We start from the raw sequence: 22,995 nt of genomic DNA, 5'->3' as shown, positions 1-22,995 counted from the left end.
TGTGAGACTGATTAATGACCAGAGAATTCCTTGATTTTCTCAGATCTCCTGGAAGCCCAACCCGAATGCCAAGTGGATGGAGACTGTCCCAGTAAACTGGGTTGCTTCAGTGGCATCTGTAAAGATCCTTGCATCGAGACGAAACCTTGCATCGCTGGCGCCAAGTGTTCAGTCGTAGACACTTTGCCGATGAGAACGATGATCTGCGAGTGTCTGCCGAACTTCGCTGGAGATGCAACAGTTGCTTGCATTCCAGGTAAAATTTCAATACAATTGCAAAGTGTCTTGAATGAATTGAAGATGCTTGGTCCAGCTACTTCATTAATATTATTCAATCTTCTGCTTTTCAGTGGACAAGAAACTTGACGCTATCTGCAAGGTTGACTCCGAGTGCAGTTCAGACATGGCGTGCTTGAACGAACGATGCATCAACCCTTGCACTGTCAATCCTTGTGCATCGAACGCAGAGTGCGCCGTGGAGAATCATCGTCGTCAGTGTCACTGCACTGGTGGACTAACTGGAGATCAATTCATGAACTGCTATAGAGGTACTAGTATACACTCACAAAATTATAATCGACAAACAAGAGTCAGATTTAATAAAGAAAATTTCTTTTCTGTTCGAGTAGATACGAATGGCTTCCCAGAATGCACTTCCAATGCAGATTGTTCATCAGACTCAGCCTGCATAAACCAACTCTGTCAGAATCCCTGCGCGAACTCGCGTTGTGGACTGAATGCAAAATGCATTACAGTTAACCACCACCCGACGTGTTACTGCACCCAAGGCTTCGCTGGCGATCCTCAAATTCAGTGTTTCAAACGTAAGTTCCCACAAAATTCATCTAACTCTTAACATCCCGAAAAAGAAGTATATAAAACACTCAATTTGAATCTTCTTCAGCTGCCTGCAAGTCAGACAACGAATGTCCTTACGACAAGACTTGTCAGAACAACAACTGTGTCACTCCCTGCTTGCTGGGCGACATTGCATGCGGTCGTGGTGCAGAGTGCATTGCAGTCTCCCACAGAGCGCAGTGTGCCTGTCCCAGAGGCACTCAGGGTGATCCTAGAATAGCTTGCGTCTCAGCAGTGTGTCACTATAACGAAGACTGCGCCGACCACGAGGCTTGTGACAGGCTGAACAGAGTCTGTCGACCTGTCTGTGAAGATGACACCTGTGCAGACACTGCCACGTGCATTGCTAGAGACCATCAGCCGAAGTGTGTGTGTCCTGCTGGAAGCTCTGGAAATCCTTACATAGAATGCACTGGTGAGTTGAATGCAGAAAATTGAGGAGTGCAGTGGCACCTGCTGCAGTGAATGTCTTCTTTAATTAAAGCACTTTCTTTCATTCTTCCAAGGTGTGACAATCCACGTAGGCTGCAGAGAAGACAGCGAGTGTCCATCGTATTTGGCTTGCATCAACGCCAAGTGTCAAGATCCCTGTTTGTCATCGAGTATGTGTACAGGTGATCAAGAATGCAAAGTGTTGAACACTGTACCTCTTCGAACGATGATCTGCAGCTGTCCTCCTAATACTATCACTGATATCAATGGCCAGTGCAAGAAGATAGGTAAATATTTCTTGAATACTCATACAACTGATCCTTGCAGATCCTCTAATCGTAATTGTGTTACAGTGTCCATAGATGTTCAGTGCCATCAAGATCAAGACTGCAATAATTCTGACAAGTGCATCGAGGGAACTTGCATCGAAGCGTGTCTCGTCACCGAGTGTGGTCTGAACGCTCAATGCAAGTCCACGTCTCACACTGGAATCTGTCAGTGTGCTCTTGACTTCACAGGAAATGCTTACATCGAATGCACTAGAGGTACATACTACTAATTTGCATAGTGAATTATTTTTAGTTAAGGTTTGAAAGATATCCAAGTATTATTATTTTATTCCCATGTTTTAGTTCCCATTATATCACTGCCACCACCACGACCAGAATGCTACTCAAGCAGTGAGTGTCCATACGATAAACAGTGCATAAATTCCTTCTGCGAGAATCCATGCCTCGCTGCAAACTCCTGCGGAAGAAACGCACTTTGCCACGTGAACAACCACAATGCAGTCTGCAGGTGTCCTGTCAATTACGAGGGCGATGCTAGAATCAACTGCATACCACGTAAGTGTTCCAGAATTAAATTATATCTTCCCTCAAAGTGTATCAAAAGAGGAAATTGATTTCTTCAAAACTGGTATTCCTTTTCCACAGCGGCAATAGAGGCAGAGTGTCTCTCGAACAATGACTGCGCGGGCAATGCAGCTTGCGTCAACAATCGGTGCATCAATCCTTGCAACTGTGGTCCAAACGCGAACTGCAATGTTGTGAACCATTATCCATCTTGCGTGTGTCCTCCTGGATACTCAGGAAATCCTCAATTGGCTTGCTTCAAACGTAAGTTTCACTCTTGAACACCAATATCTTCCAATCTCCCCCAAATTACTTATCCTTTGATTTCTCGTTGCAGTGGACTGCGAGTCAGACAACGAGTGCAACGATGCAGCGACCTGCTACAATGGCCAGTGCATAAATCCCTGCATTCTGGAGAACAAATGCCACATCAACGCTGAGTGTTATGGTCAGAACCATCGTGCAGTTTGTCGCTGTGGTCCTGGCTATCTTGGCAACCCAGAAGTGCACTGTCAACGTGCAGAATGCACCGCTGACTACGATTGTCCTCGAAACTTAGCTTGCAACAGCGGTCGCTGTGTGAGTCCTTGTCTTGAGGACTCTCCTTGCGCGCAAAATGCCATTTGTTATGTTCAAGATCATCAGGCTACTTGTCGCTGCCCTGAGAACATCCCAGCAGGAAATCCTTACTCTTACTGTGAGCGTCTTCCTACGGAGCAGGATGAGCCTGAGTGCAGAATTGACATCGACTGTGCTGATAAGCTGGTCTGCATCAAGAACAAGTGCATTGACCCTTGCCCTGTCATCAGACCGTGTCTGGAGAACGCTAAGTGTAATGTACTTGACACTGTGCCTGTGAGAACCATGACATGCACTTGTCCTGAGGGATGGACTACTGATATTGACGGAGTCTGCAGACCAAGTAAGAATCATGTCTTGTTTGTAGAGTAATGACGGTTAAGTTGAAGCGTGCGAGCAGCATGTAGTTCTTCTCGGAGTTTCGATTCGAAAAAAAATCGGGAAAAGAACATGCTCTATTTCCCGATTCGCCGTTAAAGGGAAAAGCATCTTTGAAAAAGTCCAAGACAAGGTTGTAAAAGTAGAGGCTTTTCCCTTCAAAATGAGCCCAGGCTCATCGTTGTACGATTTTTTTTCGCAAAGTTACAGCATCTTAAAGATAGACTACTTTGTCAATCTCTGGATCACCGTGCCAATCTCATGTCGGAATGACACTTTTCATTCAGACTTCGATAACTCGGTGAAAAAAAATCGTACATCAAATTTTAAAGTCTCGTCGGAAAGAGGAGACTCCAAACTTAAAATATAGTACAAAATTAGTCGCCAGAAAAATTTTTGACGTTCCCCAGAGTAGCCTGAATTCGGAAAACATTTGGAGAAAAACTACCCTCTATTTCTCGGTTCGCAGGTGAAGGGAAAAGCATCTTCAGAAAAATTCACCTCAGTAGCATGAAAGTAGAGGCTTTTCCCTTCAAAATGAGTCCAGGCTCATTTCTGTACGATATTTTTTCGCAGAGTTACAGCATCTCAAAGATAAACTATTTTTTCGATCTTTGGATCACCGTGCTCATCTAATGTCAGAGTGACACTTTTCATTCAGACTTCGATAACTCGGTGAAAAAAAAACGTACATCAAATTTTAAAGTCTCGTCGGAAAGAGGAGACTTCAAACTTAAAACATAGTACAATATTAGTCGCCAGAAAAATTTTTGACGTTCCTCAGAGTAGCCAGAATTCGGAAAACATTTGGAGAAAAACTACCCTCTATTTCTCGGTTCGCAGGTGAAGGGAAAAGCATCTTCAGAAAAATTCATCTCAGTAGCATGAAAGTAGAGGCTTTTCCCTTCAAAATGAGTCCAGGCTCATTTCTGTACGACTTTTTTTCGCAGAGTTACAGCATGTCAAAGATCAACTATTTTTTCAATCTTTGGATCACCGCGCTCATCTAATGTCAGAGTGACACTTTTCATTCAGACCATGATAACTCGGTGAAAAAAAATCGCACATCAATTTTTAAGGTCTCGTTGGAAAGGGGAGACTTCAAACTTAAAATATAGTACAATATTAGTCACCAGAAAAATTTCTGACGTTCCGCAGAGCAGCCTGAATTCGTAAAACATTTGGAAAAGAACTACCCTCTATTTCTCGTTTAGCAGATGAAGGGAAAAGCATCTTCGGAAAAATTCAATCCAGTAGTGTCAAAGTAGAGGCTTTTCCCTTAAAAATGAGACCAGGCTCATTTCTGTACGATTTTTTTTCGCAGAGTTACAGCATGTCAAAGATAGACTACTTTGTCAGTCACTGGATCACCGTGCCAATCTCATGTCGGAATGACACTTTTCATTCAGAAAACGATAACTCGGTGAAAAAAAATCGTACATCAAATTTTGAGGTCTCGTCGGAAAGAGGAGACTCCAAACTTAAAATATAGTACAAAATTGGTCGACAGAAAAATTTTTGACGTTCCCCAGAGTAGCCTAAATTCGGAAAACATTTGGAGAAAAACTACCCTCTATTTCTCGGTTCACAGGTGAAGGGAAAAGCATCTTCAGAAAAATTCACCTCAGTAGCATGAAAGTAGAGGCTTTTCCCTTCAAAATGAGTCCAGGCTCATTTCTGTACGATTTTTTTTCGCAGAGTTACAGCATCTCAAAGATCAACTATTTTTTCGATCTTTGGATCACCGTGCTCATCTAATGTCAGAGTGACACTTTTCATTCAGACTTCGATAACTCGGTGAAAAAAAATCGTACATCAATTTTTAAGGTCTCGTTGGAAAGAGGAGACTTCAAACTTAAAATATAGTACAATATTAGTCGCCAGAAAAATTTTTGACGTTCCGCAGAGTAGCTTGAATTCGGAAAACGGAGCAAAATTTTCTAATCATATTTTGTGTTTCCAGTTCAAATAACAGCCATTGACGCTTGCACCAGCAACGACGATTGCACAGACACCAAAGCTTGCATCAATCGCCAGTGCAGGAACCCCTGCAACTGCGGCGTGGACGCAATCTGTCGTGTGAGGAACCACAAACCGATCTGCTTCTGCGATGAAGGCTACCAAGGCAACCCAGATCTAGCCTGTTTCTCAGTAGAATGTACACGCGACAGCGAGTGTGCCTTGGACAAGAGCTGCGTCAACAACACCTGCGTGAACCCTTGTCTCATATCAGACACCTGTGGCGTGAATGCAGAATGCTTCCCCAACAACCACGAAGCTGACTGTCGCTGTCGCAAGGGCTACCATGGCAATGCTCTGGACCGCTGCAGAGTGATAGGCTGCTACAGCAATGGAGATTGTCCTGGTGACCACTCCTGCATCAACATGCAGTGCATTGATCCTTGCGTCCACAGCAATCCTTGTTCACCATTAGCTGAATGCAGAGTCTTCAACCATCTGCCCATCTGTCGCTGCCCAGTCCACCACATTGGCAATCCCTATCTGAGTTGCCAACCTGAGATCAGACCAGAGTGCAAGGAGGACAGCGATTGCCCTGACTCCTTGGCCTGCTTCAGCAACAAGTGCCAGAACCCTTGCTCTACTATCCAACCCTGCAGCGAGCCATCCGAGTGCAGGGTGCTGCCCACGAATCCTGTTCGAACGATGGTCTGCGTCTGTCCCAGTGGCTACGTGAGCAGTGGCAGTGGTACCTGCCGAGCAACGAAGCCTATTCTTGACATCGAGTGCATCAGGGATAGTGACTGTCCTTCGAACAAAGCTTGCGTGAATGCTGTGTGCAAGAACCCTTGTGCTTGTGGACCAAATGCAGAGTGCACTGTGGTGGATCATAAGCCTATCTGCGCTTGCGGGGTGGGATATGATGGAAACGCTGATGTGGCTTGCACTAGAGGTGAGTATCGCTGAGTACAAATTTTGTTCACTTCTTGTAGGTACAGGAAACCTTAGCTTATATCTTTTTGTTAATTTGAGTTAGAAAATTTTATATAGATTTTGTCTGCTTCTTGAAGACATAGGTAAACTTGAGTTTCGTGTTGCAGTTGTTGGATGCCGCGCAGACAGCGACTGCAGTGGATCCCATGCATGCGTGCAGCACAACTGCGTTCCAGTCTGCACATCGTCCACTTGTGGAAAGGGTGCAGAATGTCAAGGAGTCAATCACAAGGCGATCTGCGAGTGTCCACCAGGGTTCGGAGGTAATCCTAGAGTCTCCTGTGTCCTCCTTGGCTGCAGGACTAACTCAGACTGCCCCACGAACAAGGCTTGCATTAATAATCGTTGCGAGAACCCTTGTGCAGCGAATCCCTGCACTGGGAACATGGAGTGCAATGTTTATAAGCATATCGTCGAGTGTGCTTGTCCTCCTGGATTTATTGGGGATGCTGAGAGAGGATGCACTGAACGTAAGAAGAAATTGAAATCAATGACTCGTTTTGCCTGTCGAATCTTGATATTCTGACAAATTTTCTGTATCTTCAGTCACAGAGAAGTGCAAAGCTGACAACGAATGTCCATCCCAGACAGCTTGCTTCAATGGAGAGTGTATTAACCCTTGCACAAAGATTCAACCTTGTGCAGAGAATGCAGATTGCAAAGTTTTGGACACCAATCCAGTGAGGACCATGATCTGCGAGTGTCTCCCTGGTTACAGCGGAAACGCAGTCGTTCGTTGTGAAAAAAGTAATCTTCTGCTGATTTAATGACTTACTAGTAGTAACGATAAAAAGAAGAATGTTTCTAAATGTCTTGACTCTTGCAGCTGATGTATGTCCAGTAGAAAAGGGCCAGATTCGCGATGAGAATGGTAACTGTGTCTGTCCACCTGGTTTTGCCAAGGACGAGAACGATTTATGCATTCCTTGTCGAAAACTGGCTGGAATGGTTATTAACAGAGAAGGATATTGCGTGTGCGCTTTGGAGAATGGCATGATCATCGACGAATACGGCCGCTGCGTGTGTCCAACCGAGCATGGATACAGGCTGGACGAAAATGGAATTTGTAAACTAGGTATGATCAATATTTTCAGTACTGTGCTTCACAGGTGCCTGGTTACAGGTAGATCCATTTGTGTAGAATAATTGCTAAGAGCTTTCTAACGTTGCATGAGGCTTGTATGCGGCTTGACTTGGCTTTAAATCACTTGCATGGAACTCGACTTGACTTTAGTCCACTTGCATGGGATTTGACTTGACTTGAGTCTTATTGCATGGGACTTGATTTTAGCCCTCTTGCATGGGACTTGATGTTAGCCCTCTTGCATAGGACTTAACTTGACTTGAGTCCTTTTGCATGAGACTTGACTTGACTTTAGCTCTCTTGCATAAAAGACTTGACTTCAGTCCTCTTGCATGGAACTTGACTTGACTTGAGTCCTCTTGCATAGAACTTGACTTGACTTGAGTCCTCTTGCATAGAGCTTGACTTGGTTTGAGTCCTCTTGCATAGAGCTTGACTTGGCTTGAGTCCTCTTGCATAGAGCTTGACTTGGCTTGAGTCCTCTTGCATGGGACTTGACTTGAGATCTCTTTCATGGAGCTTGACTTGAGACCTCTTGCATGGGACTTGACTTGAATCGACTTGCATGAGATTAGACTTCCACAAGACTTGCATGAGACTAATCCTACAAGTAACTTTATAGGAACTATCAGCGAATGCGAAACAGACGATGACTGTGCCGATAACAGACATTGTAACATCAAACAAATGTGCGAGGATCCATGCTTGATCCAAAAATGTGGCACAAACGCAATCTGCAATACCACTCGTCATCAGGCAATTTGCACCTGTGCTAACAATTACAGTGGAAATCCTTACACCCAATGCTGTAAGAATACTTTCTTCCAGTATTCCTTCACCTCGAGAATAGGGTTGAATAGTTTAACACGGATTTTTGTTCAGTAGACAATGTAAACCGAGCACGCACAGACTTCCCCAAACCGGATATAGACGTCAGCTGCTTGTCAGATGGAATACAAGTCTTAATCCACCTTCTGGACGACGAATTCGATGGTGTCTTGTATGTCAAGGGACGCAGCAAGGATGAACAATGTAGACGAGTCGTTTCCATATCTTCGGAGACGATGCACAAGACTGAAGTGTTCAAAGTGGCCTTTGGAAATTGTGGACTGATACACGTAAACGTGAGTGCTCATTTCCACAAAACTCTGAATATTTCAAACAGGAAATATCCAAGTAATTTAATCCCCTCGTTTCTTGATAATCCCAGGGACAAGCCAGCTTCGTCCTAGTCATCCAGAAGCATCCCAAACTGATGACATACAAGGCGCAGGCATACCACATCAAATGCATCTACCAAACTGGAGAACAAAACGTCACTCTCGGCTTCAACGTCTCTATGCTAACCACCGCTGGAACCATCGCCAACACTGGTCCTCCGCCAGTCTGTCTCATGAAAATCGTCACCCAGAACGGGAACGAAATCAACTCTGCCGAAATTGGCGACAATCTAATGTTGCAAGTCGAAGTCCAGCCATCCAGTAAGTCCACCGTCTTCAAACTTCATAAAAACTATTTTCTTCTCACAGCAATTAATCAAACCCATGATGCTTCCAGGTATATACGGTGGGTTTGCTCGAAACTGTGTGGCCAAGACTATGGAGGACAATTTAGAGAACGAGTACATTGTGACTGATGAAAACGGATGCGCGACAGACCCGACGATATTCGGCGAATGGGAGCAGAATCCTGAGACACAGGCTCTGATGGCCAGCTTCAATGCCTTCAAGTTCCCAAGTAGCGATAACATTCGATTCCAGTGCAATATTCGCGTGTGCTTCGGGCGTTGTCAACCAGTGAGTACTTGACTATTAATTCTGTAGCAAATTAGTGAGTCTTGAGACAGTGGCTATGATCGTGGTGGTCCTTTCAGGTGAACTGCCGAGGGTACAATGCGTTTGGTCGTCGTCGACGAGACGTTGATGACGTGAATGATACAGCCCTCAGCGTCACGGATAACTTCGAGGGCCAACTTCGGGAAGAAATCACGATCCAGTCGAATCTGATATTCACTTTGGAGAGGAGGGAAGAGAGGTACACAGCAGATTCAACTGAAGGTAAGTGATGTTCCTAGCTTTTTAGATGTTCAAGAATTCTTGCAGAATCCGTTTTCTATGTTCTAATGTATGCTTCTTCTGTTCCAGTTGCCTCAGCTCAAAGAGTGGAGGATATATGCGTTTCGATGGTCGGCTTTGTGATAGCATTAGTGATTACAGCACTCCTGGCACTAGTCGCTGTAGCTATCGCTGTATCCTGCTGGCTAATGGCGTACCGTCGCCAGCCAAAGACTGCTGGACCACTGCCACATCCACCAGAGTTCCCAAATCCATTGTTCACCACTGAGTCCGTGGCTGAACCATCTCCTGACTATCACCTATCATAAGTCTTCTAGGATAATTATTTTATAACGTAATTTTATATAATTCTCACGGAATGCATTTCAGACCACTCGTCCCACTGCTGGTCGGTTCTGTATTCCTTTGTAAATGACTCCTCCAATGACTAGTCTTCCGTTACCTGTCCTGTCAAGGGTTCGCACCGGCGTGTCTTGTGTTCCATTGTTATACATACGAGTATCCTGAATCACGATATAGATTTATATAGATTTATCGACTATTTATGGTGATGGTTTGCTTCCATTATCTTCGTACGAGAGAGAACTTGTACCTTCGGACCGTCTCCCTTCCCTCTTAATTCTCTCCTTAGTCATTGGAGGATTTGTTCAGCGTAACACGAATGTGAATTTAATTCTCGTGTAAAGTCAAACGAATTAGTCTAATATAAGCTTTCTTACTTCGAACGTAGGTAACTGTACATTTTATCTAATAAAACGCTAATGTAATATTTTTAAATCGTTGCTCTCATTTATTCCGCGACACTCTAGGCAATGTGTAAGTACAATGTTATTTTAAAATATATTTTTTCTTATACATTTTTATTATAAATTAATTACAATTCTTACATTTACATAATTTACAAAAAATATAAAGTACTTAAAGTCTAAATAATATGCATTCTGACGAATTCTTAGCAGATGCATGAAAAGCAGCAACAATCTGAAACATTCTTTGAACATGTATGAACAATTATCCTTTAATAACCGCGATTGGTCTTAATTTTATACATTTTTTAGATATTCCCGCTGCGTGACATGTATTTACAACGTCAGTTACGTTCTTGTAGGATTCTGGAGCCTCCTCCATCACCAACTTCGGCGAAGCGACTCTTATAGATATTCCCTGCTGTTCTAATTTGTTTAAAACGTCTGTGTAATCCAAGTTCCTACGTGACTTGGCCCTAGATAAAGCTCGACCCTAAACATAATTTTTATAGTTAATGTTAGGGATATAATATATCTACGTCTGGTAACATTTTGAGTACTTACAGCCCCGTGACAAGTTGAACCGAACGTTTCTTGCATGCCCTGTTCAGTTCCAGTGAGAACGTAACTACATGTTCCCATGGTACCTCCAATCAGAACTGGTTGACCAGTTAACTGATAGTCTACTGGAATCAGAGGATGGTGAGGAGGGAAAGCTCTCGTAGATCCCTACGTAAAAAAGTTTCTAAATAATTCTGCGCAGTTAATTTTTTATTTTTAACTCACCTTTCTATGCACTAAAAGAGTCTTCTGTTTACCCTCCACCATGTGCTCCTCTACCTTCGCAATATTATGTGAAACGTCGTATATTACGTGCATATCTAAATCGTCAGGAGATAGTCTGAACTGTTTCGCGAAAGCCTGTCGACTAAGGAACGTCATAGAACTTCTGTTGACCCACGCGAAATTGGCAGCCGCTGCCATCGCTTTCAAGTAATCCTGACCTTCCTGAGACTTAATATGAGCGCACGCTAATTGTCTATCGTTTGTTTCAATGTTGTCTCGCTTCATAGCTTTCTCCATTTGAACAAGTGCATCTATTATAGAATAAGAATGCATTGAATTCTGTTTGCTACTAGTAAATTTACTATCAAAGAGTATTACCAGTTGCAACTTGATGACCGAATCCTCTACTGCCAGAATGAATCATAACACAAATTTGACCCTTCTCTTCGATACCCATTTTGGCTGCAGCCCACTTGTCATAAATTTCATCTACTACTTGAATCTCTGCATAATGATTTCCTGCCCCTAGAGTTCCCAACTGAAAAATAATCTCCTGTGATTGAAGAATTTTTTGATATCTCTGTATATCAAAGTCCTCCTTACCTGAGGAAGCCCACGTTTTTTAGCTCTCATTGATACCTTCGAGGAATCAGCATTAAGCATTCTACCATACTCTTCACAATGCTCCTTATCCTCTGCCCAGATATATCCTACATACGACAAGCAAGCAATTTTTTGTTAACGAAGACAGCTAAGTTATATGAACACGAATAAGAGTACCTTCTCTAAGAGACCAATCCATGCCCATTTCTAAAGCTTCCTCTAGATCACGTGCATTCATAGGTATAATTCCCTTGGAGCCAACACCAACAGGAATGTGATCAAACATGCTTTGTGCAAGTTGTTCCTGTTGACATCCATTAGATCATAATTATTTTAGTATAACTAAAGAGATAGCTGATGTAATGTATAGTACCTTCACAGGTTGAACATCTTCTTCGAATAAATTGGTCCTCAACAAACGAACACCACAATTTATATCAAATCCTACTCCTCCAGGAGATACTATTGACTTTGGATCGTTCATATCAAATGCTGCCATATTACCAATGGCAAAACCATATCCAGAATGAACATCAGGCAATCCGACAGACCTCCACACAATTCCAGGGAGGGCTGCCACATTGGCAATCTGTTTCATTCCAGGGAGGAAGCCTCCTATTGCACCTGGTCTACATGCATTACGTAGCTCTTCAAACATTAAACGTTCCAATGTACTATTCACATAGAATACACCCTCCACCTTAAAATAACGCACAATTAGACTATAGTTTATTAGAATTACCGTACTCTAAAACACAAAAAGGAGCATACTTTCATGTTAGGTTGGAAACCTTTCTTTATCCTCCAACATGTATCGTTTATCCTCTCTAAATACTTCAATTCTTCTTGATACTGCCTGACTACCATTTTAAATGATAAATATTTATACTCTTTCACAAATGTACTAACAATTACCTACACAAGTATAGTGCAAACTTAATTCTGAAAAAGAATAAACTTTATTTGTAATGAAATATTTTTTAAATAACGTAATGAAAATATTCCTAAGATATATAATAAAAGTCCCTTCTTACGTTTATAAAATAAAACCTAGGAATACAAATACTGCAAGCTCTGACAGTACAAGACAACCGGCTAAAAGATTGCACCATTTACTCCTAAAAATTCTAGCCACAGAGTATATAACAAAGTCACTGTCTCGTTGCGCCATCTACGATTTAATGCGGTGGATCTAAGAGTTACACAATTCAAATATCGAAATTAGTCAAATCAGCCAAAATAATCGCAGCCAATTGGCTCGATTTATAAGTTACATAATTAATAATTGTATCACAATGTCGCTTGTGATGCGATTAGTAATTATGCACAAAATAATATCGATTGCCCAGGTCTCACCACGAGGAGGTTGCTGCGAATGGAGACCCGCCCTACCACAATCCCATCCACCCTCCTTTTATACAATTTACATTCTTTTGATACTTGTTTGCCAAACGATTCTAATCGTTCGGCAAAGAAGCAGCAAAAGGAGCTTTTCTCTACAGTTCTGAAAAGGAATAAGATATATTAACTTATCCTAAATTAACTTAACTAAAACGCCTTAACTTATACTACTTATAATAACGCCGCACCTTATATCTATTAAAATACTTATAATTACCCTTCACCACGCTACCACCTTATCTTAAGCGCACGACTAATACTTAAGTACTACTTTGTCTACTTAATACTACATGCCTGCCTATCTAATAGTTAAAGAAAATATCCCCCCAATTCTTCTTAACGGCGATATCCCACGACGATGGTCCCACGATGAATTTCTGAAACAAACTAAATAATGTGTTAAACAAAATTTCATGGAATATAATATTCCATGAATCCACATCCTGAAATAATGTCCCTGAAACAGAAAGCAGAAATGCATTAATATAAGATTCTTTTAACTATAATTTTTTAATATGAATCCCGAGACTCGAGTCTCATTTTCTTACACTTTTTCAAAGATGTTCTTCTTCCTTTCTTTCCTTCTTTCTTTATGTTAATTTCATATTGTAACTCCATAGTCATTTCCAATCATTTCCATTTTTGTTAACTTTCATAATAAACCTATATTTTCCTAGAAATATTTGCTGTAACAGAAACTTGTGTGCCTGATTAGTACATTTAATAATTAGATCCGGGCATACTTCCAAGGATGTATTATTTTAATTTATAGCTTTGTATTTCTTCTTGAAATACTTATGTATATATTATATTCAATAATTATTGTTATCTTTACTTTGAATAAAATATGCCCAGATCTATGCATATACAATATACAATACACAATATATAATACACAATATATAATACACAATATATAATACACAATATATAATACACAATATATAATACACAATACACAATATACAGTTTATATTATATAAAACATCCTACAATATACATTTTACATATAAATAAAACTCGATTTTTTAAATTTCAATCTCTCATGTTGTACAAATACGCACGTGATCGTCCCCAGGCCGCGAGCATTTATCGAATAAATTATGTATAGCATTTTGATCACGAGTATCGCGAAAACAGGGTGAGTCAAGGAACCCAGTCGGATTTGGATCAAGTCCTTTTCCTCTCCTGAGTTATAAGGATGGGCGGAGTGGTCGATGAAGGTTACAGGGAAGACTATACAATATTTATTCGCTGAATGTTCGCAGTATCCAAAAGGGACAAATTGATCACGACACTAATGTAACGAACATGAAGAGTTCCCGTCAGCAGCCACAAAGGGCGCTAGTTTTTCGCAACACTACTTCATTTACGCGATAGTATCTAAAAAAATCCCGACGTGTTCGCAATCTCCATAATTCATTAAATAAAAATGAAATGAATTCAGTGTCAAGATAAAAAGGAGTGAGATGGAAAACTAAATTTAAAATCAATAAGCATTTTTTTAATATCAATGCTGCTGCAAAATTTACCATCAATATAAAGTATTGAAATACGTTTATACACTTTTAAGTGCAAGCTCATATTATTCATAGTAACTTACAAACAATCACGAATAAAATTGATTAATGCAGACAGTTTCTTAAAATTCATAAAAAATATACACTACTCTGTTGCATCAGTTCTCAAATACGAAAAATACAATACAAAAAACTAATAACGAAAGCCATTACTAATTTAAAAAAATTGTATAAAAAATTTATCAATAATTCAATTCAATATCTTAAAATATTTCAATCTTTACAATATCTACTAGGTGCACATTTAAAATTTTCATTACATATTAGTACTCTTAATATAATATTCTTTTGGCAAAGCAGATCATATTTTCCACCAAACTTTAATCATATTTTACAGCAGTGTTTTCAAAAACGGACATTTAAATTTCAATCACTCATGTTCTACAAATACGCCCGTGATCAAGTATCCAAAAGGGACAAATTGATCACGACACTAATGTAATGAACATGAGTTCGCGTCAGCAGCCACAAAGGGCGCTAATTAATCGCAACACTACTTCATTTACGCGATAGTATCTAAAAAAATCCCGATGTGTTCGCAATTTCTCCATAATTCATTAAATAAAAAAGCTCCCAAATGCATTCAAAAAAGGAGTGCATGATTGGTTGCTATATTAATTCAATGAATATGAAGCAGAAAATCCCTACAGCAGCCACGTGGGGCGCTAAAAAAGATCATTGCCAGAAGGGCTTTCATTTCGAGCAATCGCGTATGAACTGTTTTCGCAACACTAATTTACTAATTAGATAATTAGCTCCCGACAGCAGCCACATAAAGGGCGCTATGTTATTTTCGACTCTACTGCAACATTTCAAAAAAATTCCCGAAGGTGCTTTTTCAAGAATAAGTCTTCGCAATTCATTGAACATAAAAGCTCCCAATTGGTCGCAGTGTTTGTTCAATGAATACGAAGAACGAGCTCCCGTGTGTCAATTTCCTCGCAACACTATAATGCTATGCACCCATATCTCATCATTCGCAACACTATTTCGCGGCAGGTCGTTGCAGCCTTCCTGAAGGCTGTGCTTCCTGGTTCCAGCCTTTCTTAAAGGCTGGGTGGTGTGCTTCCTGGTTCCAGCCTTTCTTACAGGCTGGGTGGTGTGCTTCCTGGTTCCAGCGTTCAATTTGGGCTTCTTTTTTTTCGCAACTCTACATGACAACGCGATCAATCTTTTTCGCAACTCTAATTTTAAAAAAAGAACTACTACAAAATTGCAATTGAATGTTAAAAAAGCTAATCGTAATACAAAACAAATTCTCTAATCAAAATAACAATATTTAAAGGGAACGCGTTCAGCATCGCAACACTAATTCAAGAAAAAGGGGGGCAAACAATTAATATTTACTACTACTAAGTAAAAAATCTAATAGTATGAAGACTCTAAATGTATATCTCACTAAAAAAATACTATAATAACAAAATGACTCTAATGCAAAATGACTAATGCAAGATGACTCTAATGCAAAATGTATAATGCAAAATGACTCTAATGCAAAATGACTATCAAAATATGTATCAAAGCAACGCGCTTTATAATTCATCGCAACACTACTTCAAACCGTATTACTCTCGCAACACTAATTTCAATCGCGATTTGCCCAACATTGCTGGTTTCCCTCGTTGGGCCAGCTTAAGGCGGCCATGGCAACTTAATACTAACAAGCTAATATGAGCATAGTGACAAAGTAGTAACAGGAATGACTCTCCATCAGAGGATAGGGATCCTCGGATGGCGAGCCATTAGTAGTTTCCCAATTCTTGCAGGGACTCTTCGTCTTCTTTCTTCGGGTGCTCCACCCTGATGATCTCTTACTTAACTCTAGGCCCGAAGATTCCCCACCGCATTGAGGACGAACGAATCCTCAAGCTAGGGTGAAGCACGAGAACACGACCAGCGATTGCAAGGGAGTCTAATACTCCCAAGAAATCTCTGTTCGTGAACGCGTGCTGAATCTCGGGCGCAACGTTCGACCTATGACATTCGCGACCGCGGCTCAACGACCCTAGTGCAATGTCGCTGAATTTGAAGAGTCGAGAAGCAAAACTGAGGCGACAGTATTGCTACCATCGGATCAGCTTCAGCTCTCTCTACTCCCCAAATGGATAAACGTTTCGACCTGTCCTTCCGATCGCGGCTCAACGACCCTAGTGCAATGTCGCTGAATTTGAGGAGCGAAGAGGAAAGCTGAGACAGTATACTGCTACTACTGAACCAGCTGCACTCTTAACTCCCCAAATGGATAAACGTTCGACCTATCCTTCCGACCGCGGCTCAACGACCCTAGTGCAATGTCGTTGAATTTGAGGAGCCAAGAGGAAAACCGAGACGATGGTATACCATCGAACCAGCTACACTCTTAACTCTCCAAATGGATTCAGCCCCAGAAACTGGGACCTTACGTTCGAGCCTGTCCTTCCGATCGCGGCTCAGCGACCCTAGTGCAATGTCGCTGAATTTGAAGAACCAAGAGTGAAACCGAGGCAATGGCATGCTCCATCGCGCCAGCTTCACCTTGTCCCTTCAAATGGATCCCAGAAACAGGCCACCACGCGAGGACGCGCCTACCCGACCAGAGACTGTGATGACCTGCCCTGGCCCTACCTACTTACGTCTAACAGGCACACCAGAAGGTAAGCTACCTACCTATCTCTTGATGTGATCTTCTGTTTAAGAAAATGGCAAAAATACAAGCACACCAATCGCGGCCCCTCTCTTCCCCCCACCCACGGCTCTTTCACTCCACGATTCTCACACATAACACCCGGGTGCAGGACCTAAACTAGGGAGGACGTCCCGGGACACCTCCGTCACCCGAGCTTGGCGCTCAACAAGCACACTCTAAGTTACGTACCATTTCCTGAAATCGACTGGCAAAGGCTAGTGATCCTTGAGTGTGAATATTAAAAAAAAAAAGAAAAAAAGTAATGCAAATTTTTAATATCGAGTGATTGACGATACACGCTATCGGTGTATTATCGTTTTAAGAATGTACATACTCTAGTAAAGTGTTTACTTTACCATCATGAGTGGTATTGGAATATGTACGTGTGAAGACTACATTTGGAAAACATCGACGCAATTCCACTGCCTAACCACACACACACCAAGTGGAAAATACGTCGTGCATGATACACTAACACAGTGCCAGTCGCTAGGGAAAAATATTAAATCTTATGACTAGGTCATCGTGCCCCATCGCCTCCACTCGCCCAAGTAGCACCTGGGCACGTGAGCGAGTCAAAGGCAATGGGTACGGGATTGGTACCTGAAAATCCTGATCTAAAAAGAGTTATTAGCATAAACAGTATCTAACGGTGTAGCAAAAAAATGACTCTAATCTTTATATAATTTGGCAAGGGAAAAGGGAATTTTTTTTATTAAATCAGAGTCTTGATAAAGACTACTGTATTTTATAATCAGAAACTCTACTTCAGAAATCTTAATTGTACATCGAGCAATCCCGTCGTCAAAGTAAAGCTTTCTAAAAAAAAATGAAAGATGTTTTTCATTCTCAGTACTTGACAACGAGATTTACTCGCCGCGAATGCCTTCTTGTACATAGAATTTAATATTCTCTTATCAAACCATCGGGATAATATTCTAATACTTCTTTGAATAATTTAAGTAATTCATAAACTCCTTCATTACAAACAAATATAGATATAGATTCAATAGCATTATTATATCACACTTAGTTTTCATTTCATTACTACTTTATTATTTTATATATGTTTAATATTTTAATATATTATTTCATATGCTTTGAACAAAGTATACTTTGAACAAAGTATATGAAATAATATTCTAATATATAAAAATAAGATTCTAATATTGTAAACGAATATTCCAACATCCAACAATATACTCATAAATTATTATCAGTATATTTTGAATCAAATGGAATATTTGCTTTATTAAAGAACGCGTTGTACAAGAAGACCCTAGCCTGATCTAAAAAAATACACAACAATGTTACTACTCACGAGTATAAATCTATACCCGTGGTCACTATGCTCGCAACAAATAAATAAATACAACCAGTCACTCGTGCCGTTTCGGACCTTTGTGTCCTACGACATGGTTGAATGACCGGAGGAACTTTAAACATGCGTTACCTTAACACCCGCGGGATGAAGGCAGCTCGACGAATTACCCAGGGGGTGTCTGCTGGGCCTGAAATAAAAAAATATAAAATATTAGAAAATCAGTTCTTAAAGTATCCTGGTTTTTAAATTTCAAATTTTCAAACTTTCAAATTTTTAGAATTTCAAAATTAAAACTCTAAATTAAAATTCATATTTAAATTCTATTTGAAATCCAAGTAAAATAAAACAATACTTACATTATTCTTCGCGTTCCGGCGCCCGAACTCTCGAACTCTGGAACTCTCCTTCATGACTCTACATACCGAGACATCGCCACTTTTGAACAATAAAAAAAAATAAAAATAAAGGACTACCACCGCGAACGAAAACATTAACCGGCGAACAACACTGACTCTACTCTCGCGCATCAGAGCCTCGCGGAGCTCTGGAATTGTTTATAATACGAACAAAACACAGACTCTACTATCGCGTGTACCCTACATTGTGGACGGACACTACTTGGGCCAACTCGCCCTTGACAGCAAAACAAAATATATGCGGAGCAACACTGACTCTAAACCGCATTGCACGCGGTACAAGTTTGCTGAAAGAAAACACACAAAAATTTTTCCCTATTTCGAATGTTCGCATTGAAAACACTGCATTGTTTTAAAATATAATTACTGACCTTCTATTTCTCTTTTGCAAATGCTATAGTAAATGCAAATATAATAATTTGTTTAAGTTTCTAAATTCTGAATAAAAATTAAATAAGAAGTATTTAACTTTTATGCATAGAAAGCTTATAATATATATAAAAATTCTAATAAATATATATTAACAGCTTTCGTTATTAGAGTTTAAATATATTCTGTTATATGCTAAAAAATCACGAATTTTTTATAAATTCTTAGAATCCGTTGCAAAAATCAAAATTATGTTAGACTAAACGTGTTTATAATTCACGTTCAACAACGTACTTTCTATATAATTTACGAACTTGCATCAAAAACTGTGCATAATTGCAATTTCAATTACTTCATAAAGATAGATAATTCGAAATTATTAAAATACTGATAAAATTTCTACAAACTACAATAGAAAACGTATAACCACGATCAAAATATATTAATATATCACTTTTCGCGATTTTTCGTCAAACTTTTATAACCGCCATATTGGCGGTTGATACAATGAACTAAAAAGTCAGTTATTCGAAATAATAATTCAAATATTTTCCCTTTATCTCAACACTAAATGATTATAAAATCCCGTATTAATACACACGAACAATATAAATTCAATAAAAACACAATAAAACATCATAAAAGACCATAAAAATAGATATATATAAATGTTACCACTTTTTTTTTACCACAAATTCAATTTTATATCAATTCTCCGTGAATATTCGTTTGAATCGTTCCGTTAACTGTCATGGCGTCGGTTTCACTTTAGCGCCATTTCCTGTCGCTTGAATTCGAATCAGCGACCTGTCACAGAAAAGAAACACAAATTAAACCACATATTTAAAATAAAACACAATTCCATTGCGATCAAGTAACAATTGAACCCGAAATATATCGTGGACAATGTTAATTCAATGTAAAAAGTATAAAATAAATCGAGATGGAGAACAGATAATGGTCGAGAAAACCGATCAAATTTTTCTTGAATTATTAAAGAAATTTCTAATTAAAGCTCTATTAGAATTAGGTAGAAGTAGTATTAGAAGACATACGAGAAAACTAATAGTATTTAAAAGCACTTGTAGGTTGATAGAGAGCTGACACACACCTTAATATTCACGGAGTCTCAAAAGCGTCCGAACTCAACGACAGCCACCAAACGAATGACGTCGGTCGTCTTCGTTTGGGACTAGTAGAATAGGCATGTAGATGGCGGGAGGGGGTAGATAGGTAGTGGGACGAGGCAACATGGTGGCAGGAGGGGGCAGGCCAGCGATCGCGAAATTTTATGACTTTTCGAAAAAAATAGGGCACTTTTGAACACTTAGGGCTGGATATACACTTTCACTACGTATTTCTCGGAAACGAAGGTCATAGAAGCCCACGAACGTTTCAAAGTTGAGCTTCTGAGAAATCTCTGAATAACTCATGAAATATATTATTTCTAAAATTGCCTGTTTTAACGTTTGTGACATTGGAACTTTCGAATACGAAATTTCAATGCGCCATGCAAGTTGCAGATAAAGTAAATGTTAAGGAAATATCTAGACTTTCTAGCTGTATTGCTATGTAGTATGTAAATGGTTTACCTTTTATTTAAGACGTTATTTTCTGCGATTGAATAAGTTTGATGCTAGTTAATGCAGCGTCTAGCACTACTTTAAATGTTACGAAAATAAGCTTACTGAGGGCGCTGTTAGATTCAGGGCTGTAATATTGAAGATCAGTGCCCCAATATTCGCAATTCTCAGATGTCGCCACTAATTGGCTAAAAATAATTTTTTCAATGATTCTTTTTACAATAATATGCAAATTTTTCTTTAGAAACGTATTGAAAAATATATTTTAAAATTCATAGACTCTCATATTGCAAATAAATGCATAAATAAAGAAATTTTATAAATTTCTATAGGTTGTTAAGATTCCTTACAGTCACTTTATGATAATAAACGAATACTTTTGTTAATTTCTCTAGCTAGTATTAACAATTTTTGTTAATTAACTACAGTACAGACGTTCTATGCTGGTCAATGATAAAAATATGACCAAATTATTTAAACCAAGTTCACATAGTTAATAAATTCATAATGGCTGCGTAGTAGTCATTAAGAGTTTGAATCATCGCTGTCAAATCGAAGTCAGTAGATCTCACAGATTATTCACAATCGAGAGATAATGTCATTCTTCGTCTGTGCGATTTTCAATATGCAATATTAAGTACAAAACGATACTTAGTATCATGAAAATAAAAATTGTATATAATAGTAGAAGGTTATGGTGCAAATGTATCATGATATGAAATCTTCGTTCAGTTCCTAAAGCATTATTTTTTATTAAGAAATATGGCTCGATCTTCGGTATCAGCACAATGTGATTTAGTTGCATCTTACATGGATGGGGTGCACGTCAAAATTGCTGAGGCTTACAAGCCTCCAAAAAAAGTATGTTTGCCAGCTGCATACAATAATAAACTACCAGACGTGTCAAAACTAACTTACGACTTTAGTTTGGAACGCTCGGTACTCGAAAAGGTAAAATATGGACTTGTTTTTAAATCTGAAAAATACGTTCTATTTAAAAATGTAGAAATATTTCATTCAGATCACTGTATCTTGTAAAATTTGTGTTTCTAGATGACAGAATGGCGAAAAGTTAGAGAGGCAAATTGCAAAGCAAGGCTTGCACGATTGGATGAAAAGAGGAAGAAAGAAAAGAAAGAGTTTTCACCTCCTCCACCTCCTCCATTACCTGATACTACAAAACAAATACCTACAAATGCTCCTGCACCTGAAACAACTATTCTTACCCCACAGCCTTTATCACCACCAGCAAATGACCTTCAGGATCATGTGAAAACAAATGGTCTTGACTATGCTGATTTTGATAATGATACAAGTAGTCCGTTTGATAACATGGAATTAAAAACAATTAATGATATGGAAGAACTTGCTCAGGTTGGACAAAATAACTCATAATTGCAGCTTTGAATAATGAATAATTTCTGATGAATTATTATGCACTATTTAGGTACTGCAGCCTACATCCCCATGGGTACCACCAGCAAAATTAGAAAGTATACTGAATGATTTAACTGTTAATGATCAGAATGATGTTCATGTGGAAGAGAAGAATGATAGTTCTAAAAGTGAATCAAATAATCAAAAAGAGGTGGAAGAACAAGAAAATGTTAAACACCGTAGTGTGGCTGCAATTGTTCAGGAACTTCAAAGAGATTTGGAAAGGCCTTCTATGGAGGTAATAAGTTTTCATAAGAATAAATTATTTGTAGATAAATTCAATTCTCAAATTACTCATTTATTATGTATGTGATAGGACTGGAGGCCTTGGCCAAATTTAGAGAGTCATGATATTACTCCACATGAAACAATAAAACACAAAGATCCAATGGTATCAAATCAAGCAACAGTAATGAATTTACTACTGGATTTAACAGAGGAGGACAAAAAATTAGCTCGTCATTTGAGTGACATGGGTTTTCCTTTGTCAAGGGCTGCTCGCGCGATACGCGAATTAGGCGGTCAAGATAACAAAAAAATAGTAGAATATTTATTGGCTGTACAGTCATTAGAGGAGATTGGAATTTCCGGAGAGGACGCCGAAAAGGCTCTTGCTCTCACAGAGTACAATCAAGACAAAGCTAAAATTTATTACGAAAATTTGCGTACTTTGCGGGATTTAGGATTTTCTGAGGAAGAAGCATCCGCTGCACTTTTAAAATGTAATATCGATCGCGACAGAGCTTTAGACTTTCTTATAGCTTAAATATATAATTCCATAAAAAATAACGGAAAGAATGTTCTAATTTTTTTACTGCAAAACAGAAAACCAATAATTTCCATAAACTGCAAACAGATTACAATGTTTATGTC

The 22,995-nt window shown here is 39.4% G+C and overlaps 3 protein-coding genes across 3 annotated transcripts in view; 2 read left to right on the top strand and 1 right to left on the bottom strand.

The window, feature by feature from the left end:
* Dpy (fibrillin-like protein dumpy) overlaps positions 1 to 10,015 on the top strand; it is a 101,158-nt gene extending 91,143 nt beyond the window's left edge. Inside the window, 19 exon segments of the mRNA XM_076377252.1 lie at positions 44 to 256; positions 351 to 548; positions 630 to 824; positions 905 to 1,273; positions 1,365 to 1,577; positions 1,644 to 1,835; positions 1,923 to 2,135; positions 2,226 to 2,408; positions 2,482 to 3,066; positions 5,065 to 6,012; positions 6,161 to 6,523; positions 6,600 to 6,800; positions 6,880 to 7,128; positions 7,760 to 7,945; positions 8,023 to 8,261; positions 8,348 to 8,618; positions 8,695 to 8,933; positions 9,011 to 9,194; positions 9,282 to 10,015. Of these exon segments, the coding sequence (XP_076233367.1) occupies positions 44 to 256; positions 351 to 548; positions 630 to 824; positions 905 to 1,273; positions 1,365 to 1,577; positions 1,644 to 1,835; positions 1,923 to 2,135; positions 2,226 to 2,408; positions 2,482 to 3,066; positions 5,065 to 6,012; positions 6,161 to 6,523; positions 6,600 to 6,800; positions 6,880 to 7,128; positions 7,760 to 7,945; positions 8,023 to 8,261; positions 8,348 to 8,618; positions 8,695 to 8,933; positions 9,011 to 9,194; positions 9,282 to 9,520 (5,480 nt within the window). The 3' untranslated portion in view covers positions 9,521 to 10,015.
* On the bottom strand, positions 9,980 to 12,681 carry Rtcb (RtcB RNA ligase). The gene is made up of 9 exons (XM_076377325.1): positions 12,382 to 12,681; positions 12,119 to 12,289; positions 11,721 to 12,047; positions 11,525 to 11,651; positions 11,348 to 11,454; positions 11,123 to 11,282; positions 10,745 to 11,055; positions 10,523 to 10,687; positions 9,980 to 10,451 (listed from the first exon to the last, which is right to left on the bottom strand). The coding sequence occupies exons 2-9, from the start codon at positions 12,212 to 12,214 to the stop codon at positions 10,224 to 10,226; spliced, it is 1,521 nt and encodes a 506-aa protein (XP_076233440.1). The 5' UTR covers positions 12,215 to 12,289; positions 12,382 to 12,681; the 3' UTR covers positions 9,980 to 10,223.
* Positions 12,682 to 21,223: 8,542 nt separating this feature from the next.
* LOC143177779 (uncharacterized) lies at positions 21,224 to 22,888 on the top strand. Its single transcript, XM_076375939.1, has 4 exons — positions 21,224 to 21,636; positions 21,739 to 22,059; positions 22,133 to 22,360; positions 22,439 to 22,888. The coding sequence occupies exons 1-4, from the start codon at positions 21,448 to 21,450 to the stop codon at positions 22,886 to 22,888; spliced, it is 1,188 nt and encodes a 395-aa protein (XP_076232054.1). The 5' UTR covers positions 21,224 to 21,447.
* Positions 22,889 to 22,995: the final 107 nt, after the last annotated feature.

The sequence above is a fragment of the Calliopsis andreniformis genome, chromosome 4 (genome assembly GCF_051401765.1).
Source record: "Calliopsis andreniformis isolate RMS-2024a chromosome 4, iyCalAndr_principal, whole genome shotgun sequence".
Lineage (NCBI taxonomy): Eukaryota > Metazoa > Arthropoda > Insecta > Hymenoptera > Andrenidae > Calliopsis > Calliopsis andreniformis.
The sequence above is the reverse complement of the archived record's forward strand: the minus strand, read 5'-3'. Positions and strand labels throughout refer to the sequence as shown.

Bases quoted from the DNA above. Each gene is read 5' to 3' on its own strand.
- Rtcb (XM_076377325.1), bottom strand. From the start codon at position 12,214: ATGGTAGTCAGGCAGTATCAAGAAGAATTGAAGTATTTAGAGAGGATA. The intron at 11,455-11,524 runs GTACTCTTATTC...TGTCGTATGTAG, and splicing joins GGATTGGTCTCTTAGAGAAG to GATATATCTGGGCAGAGGAT. The intron at 10,452-10,522 runs GTAAGTACTCAA...AATTATGTTTAG, and splicing joins GTTCAACTTGTCACGGGGCT to GGTCGAGCTTTATCTAGGGC.
- LOC143177779 (XM_076375939.1), top strand. From the start codon at position 21,448: ATGGCTCGATCTTCGGTATCAGCACAATGTGATTTAGTTGCATCTTAC. The intron at 21,637-21,738 runs GTAAAATATGGA...TTGTGTTTCTAG, and splicing joins AACGCTCGGTACTCGAAAAG to ATGACAGAATGGCGAAAAGT. The intron at 22,361-22,438 runs GTAATAAGTTTT...TGTATGTGATAG, and splicing joins TGGAAAGGCCTTCTATGGAG to GACTGGAGGCCTTGGCCAAA.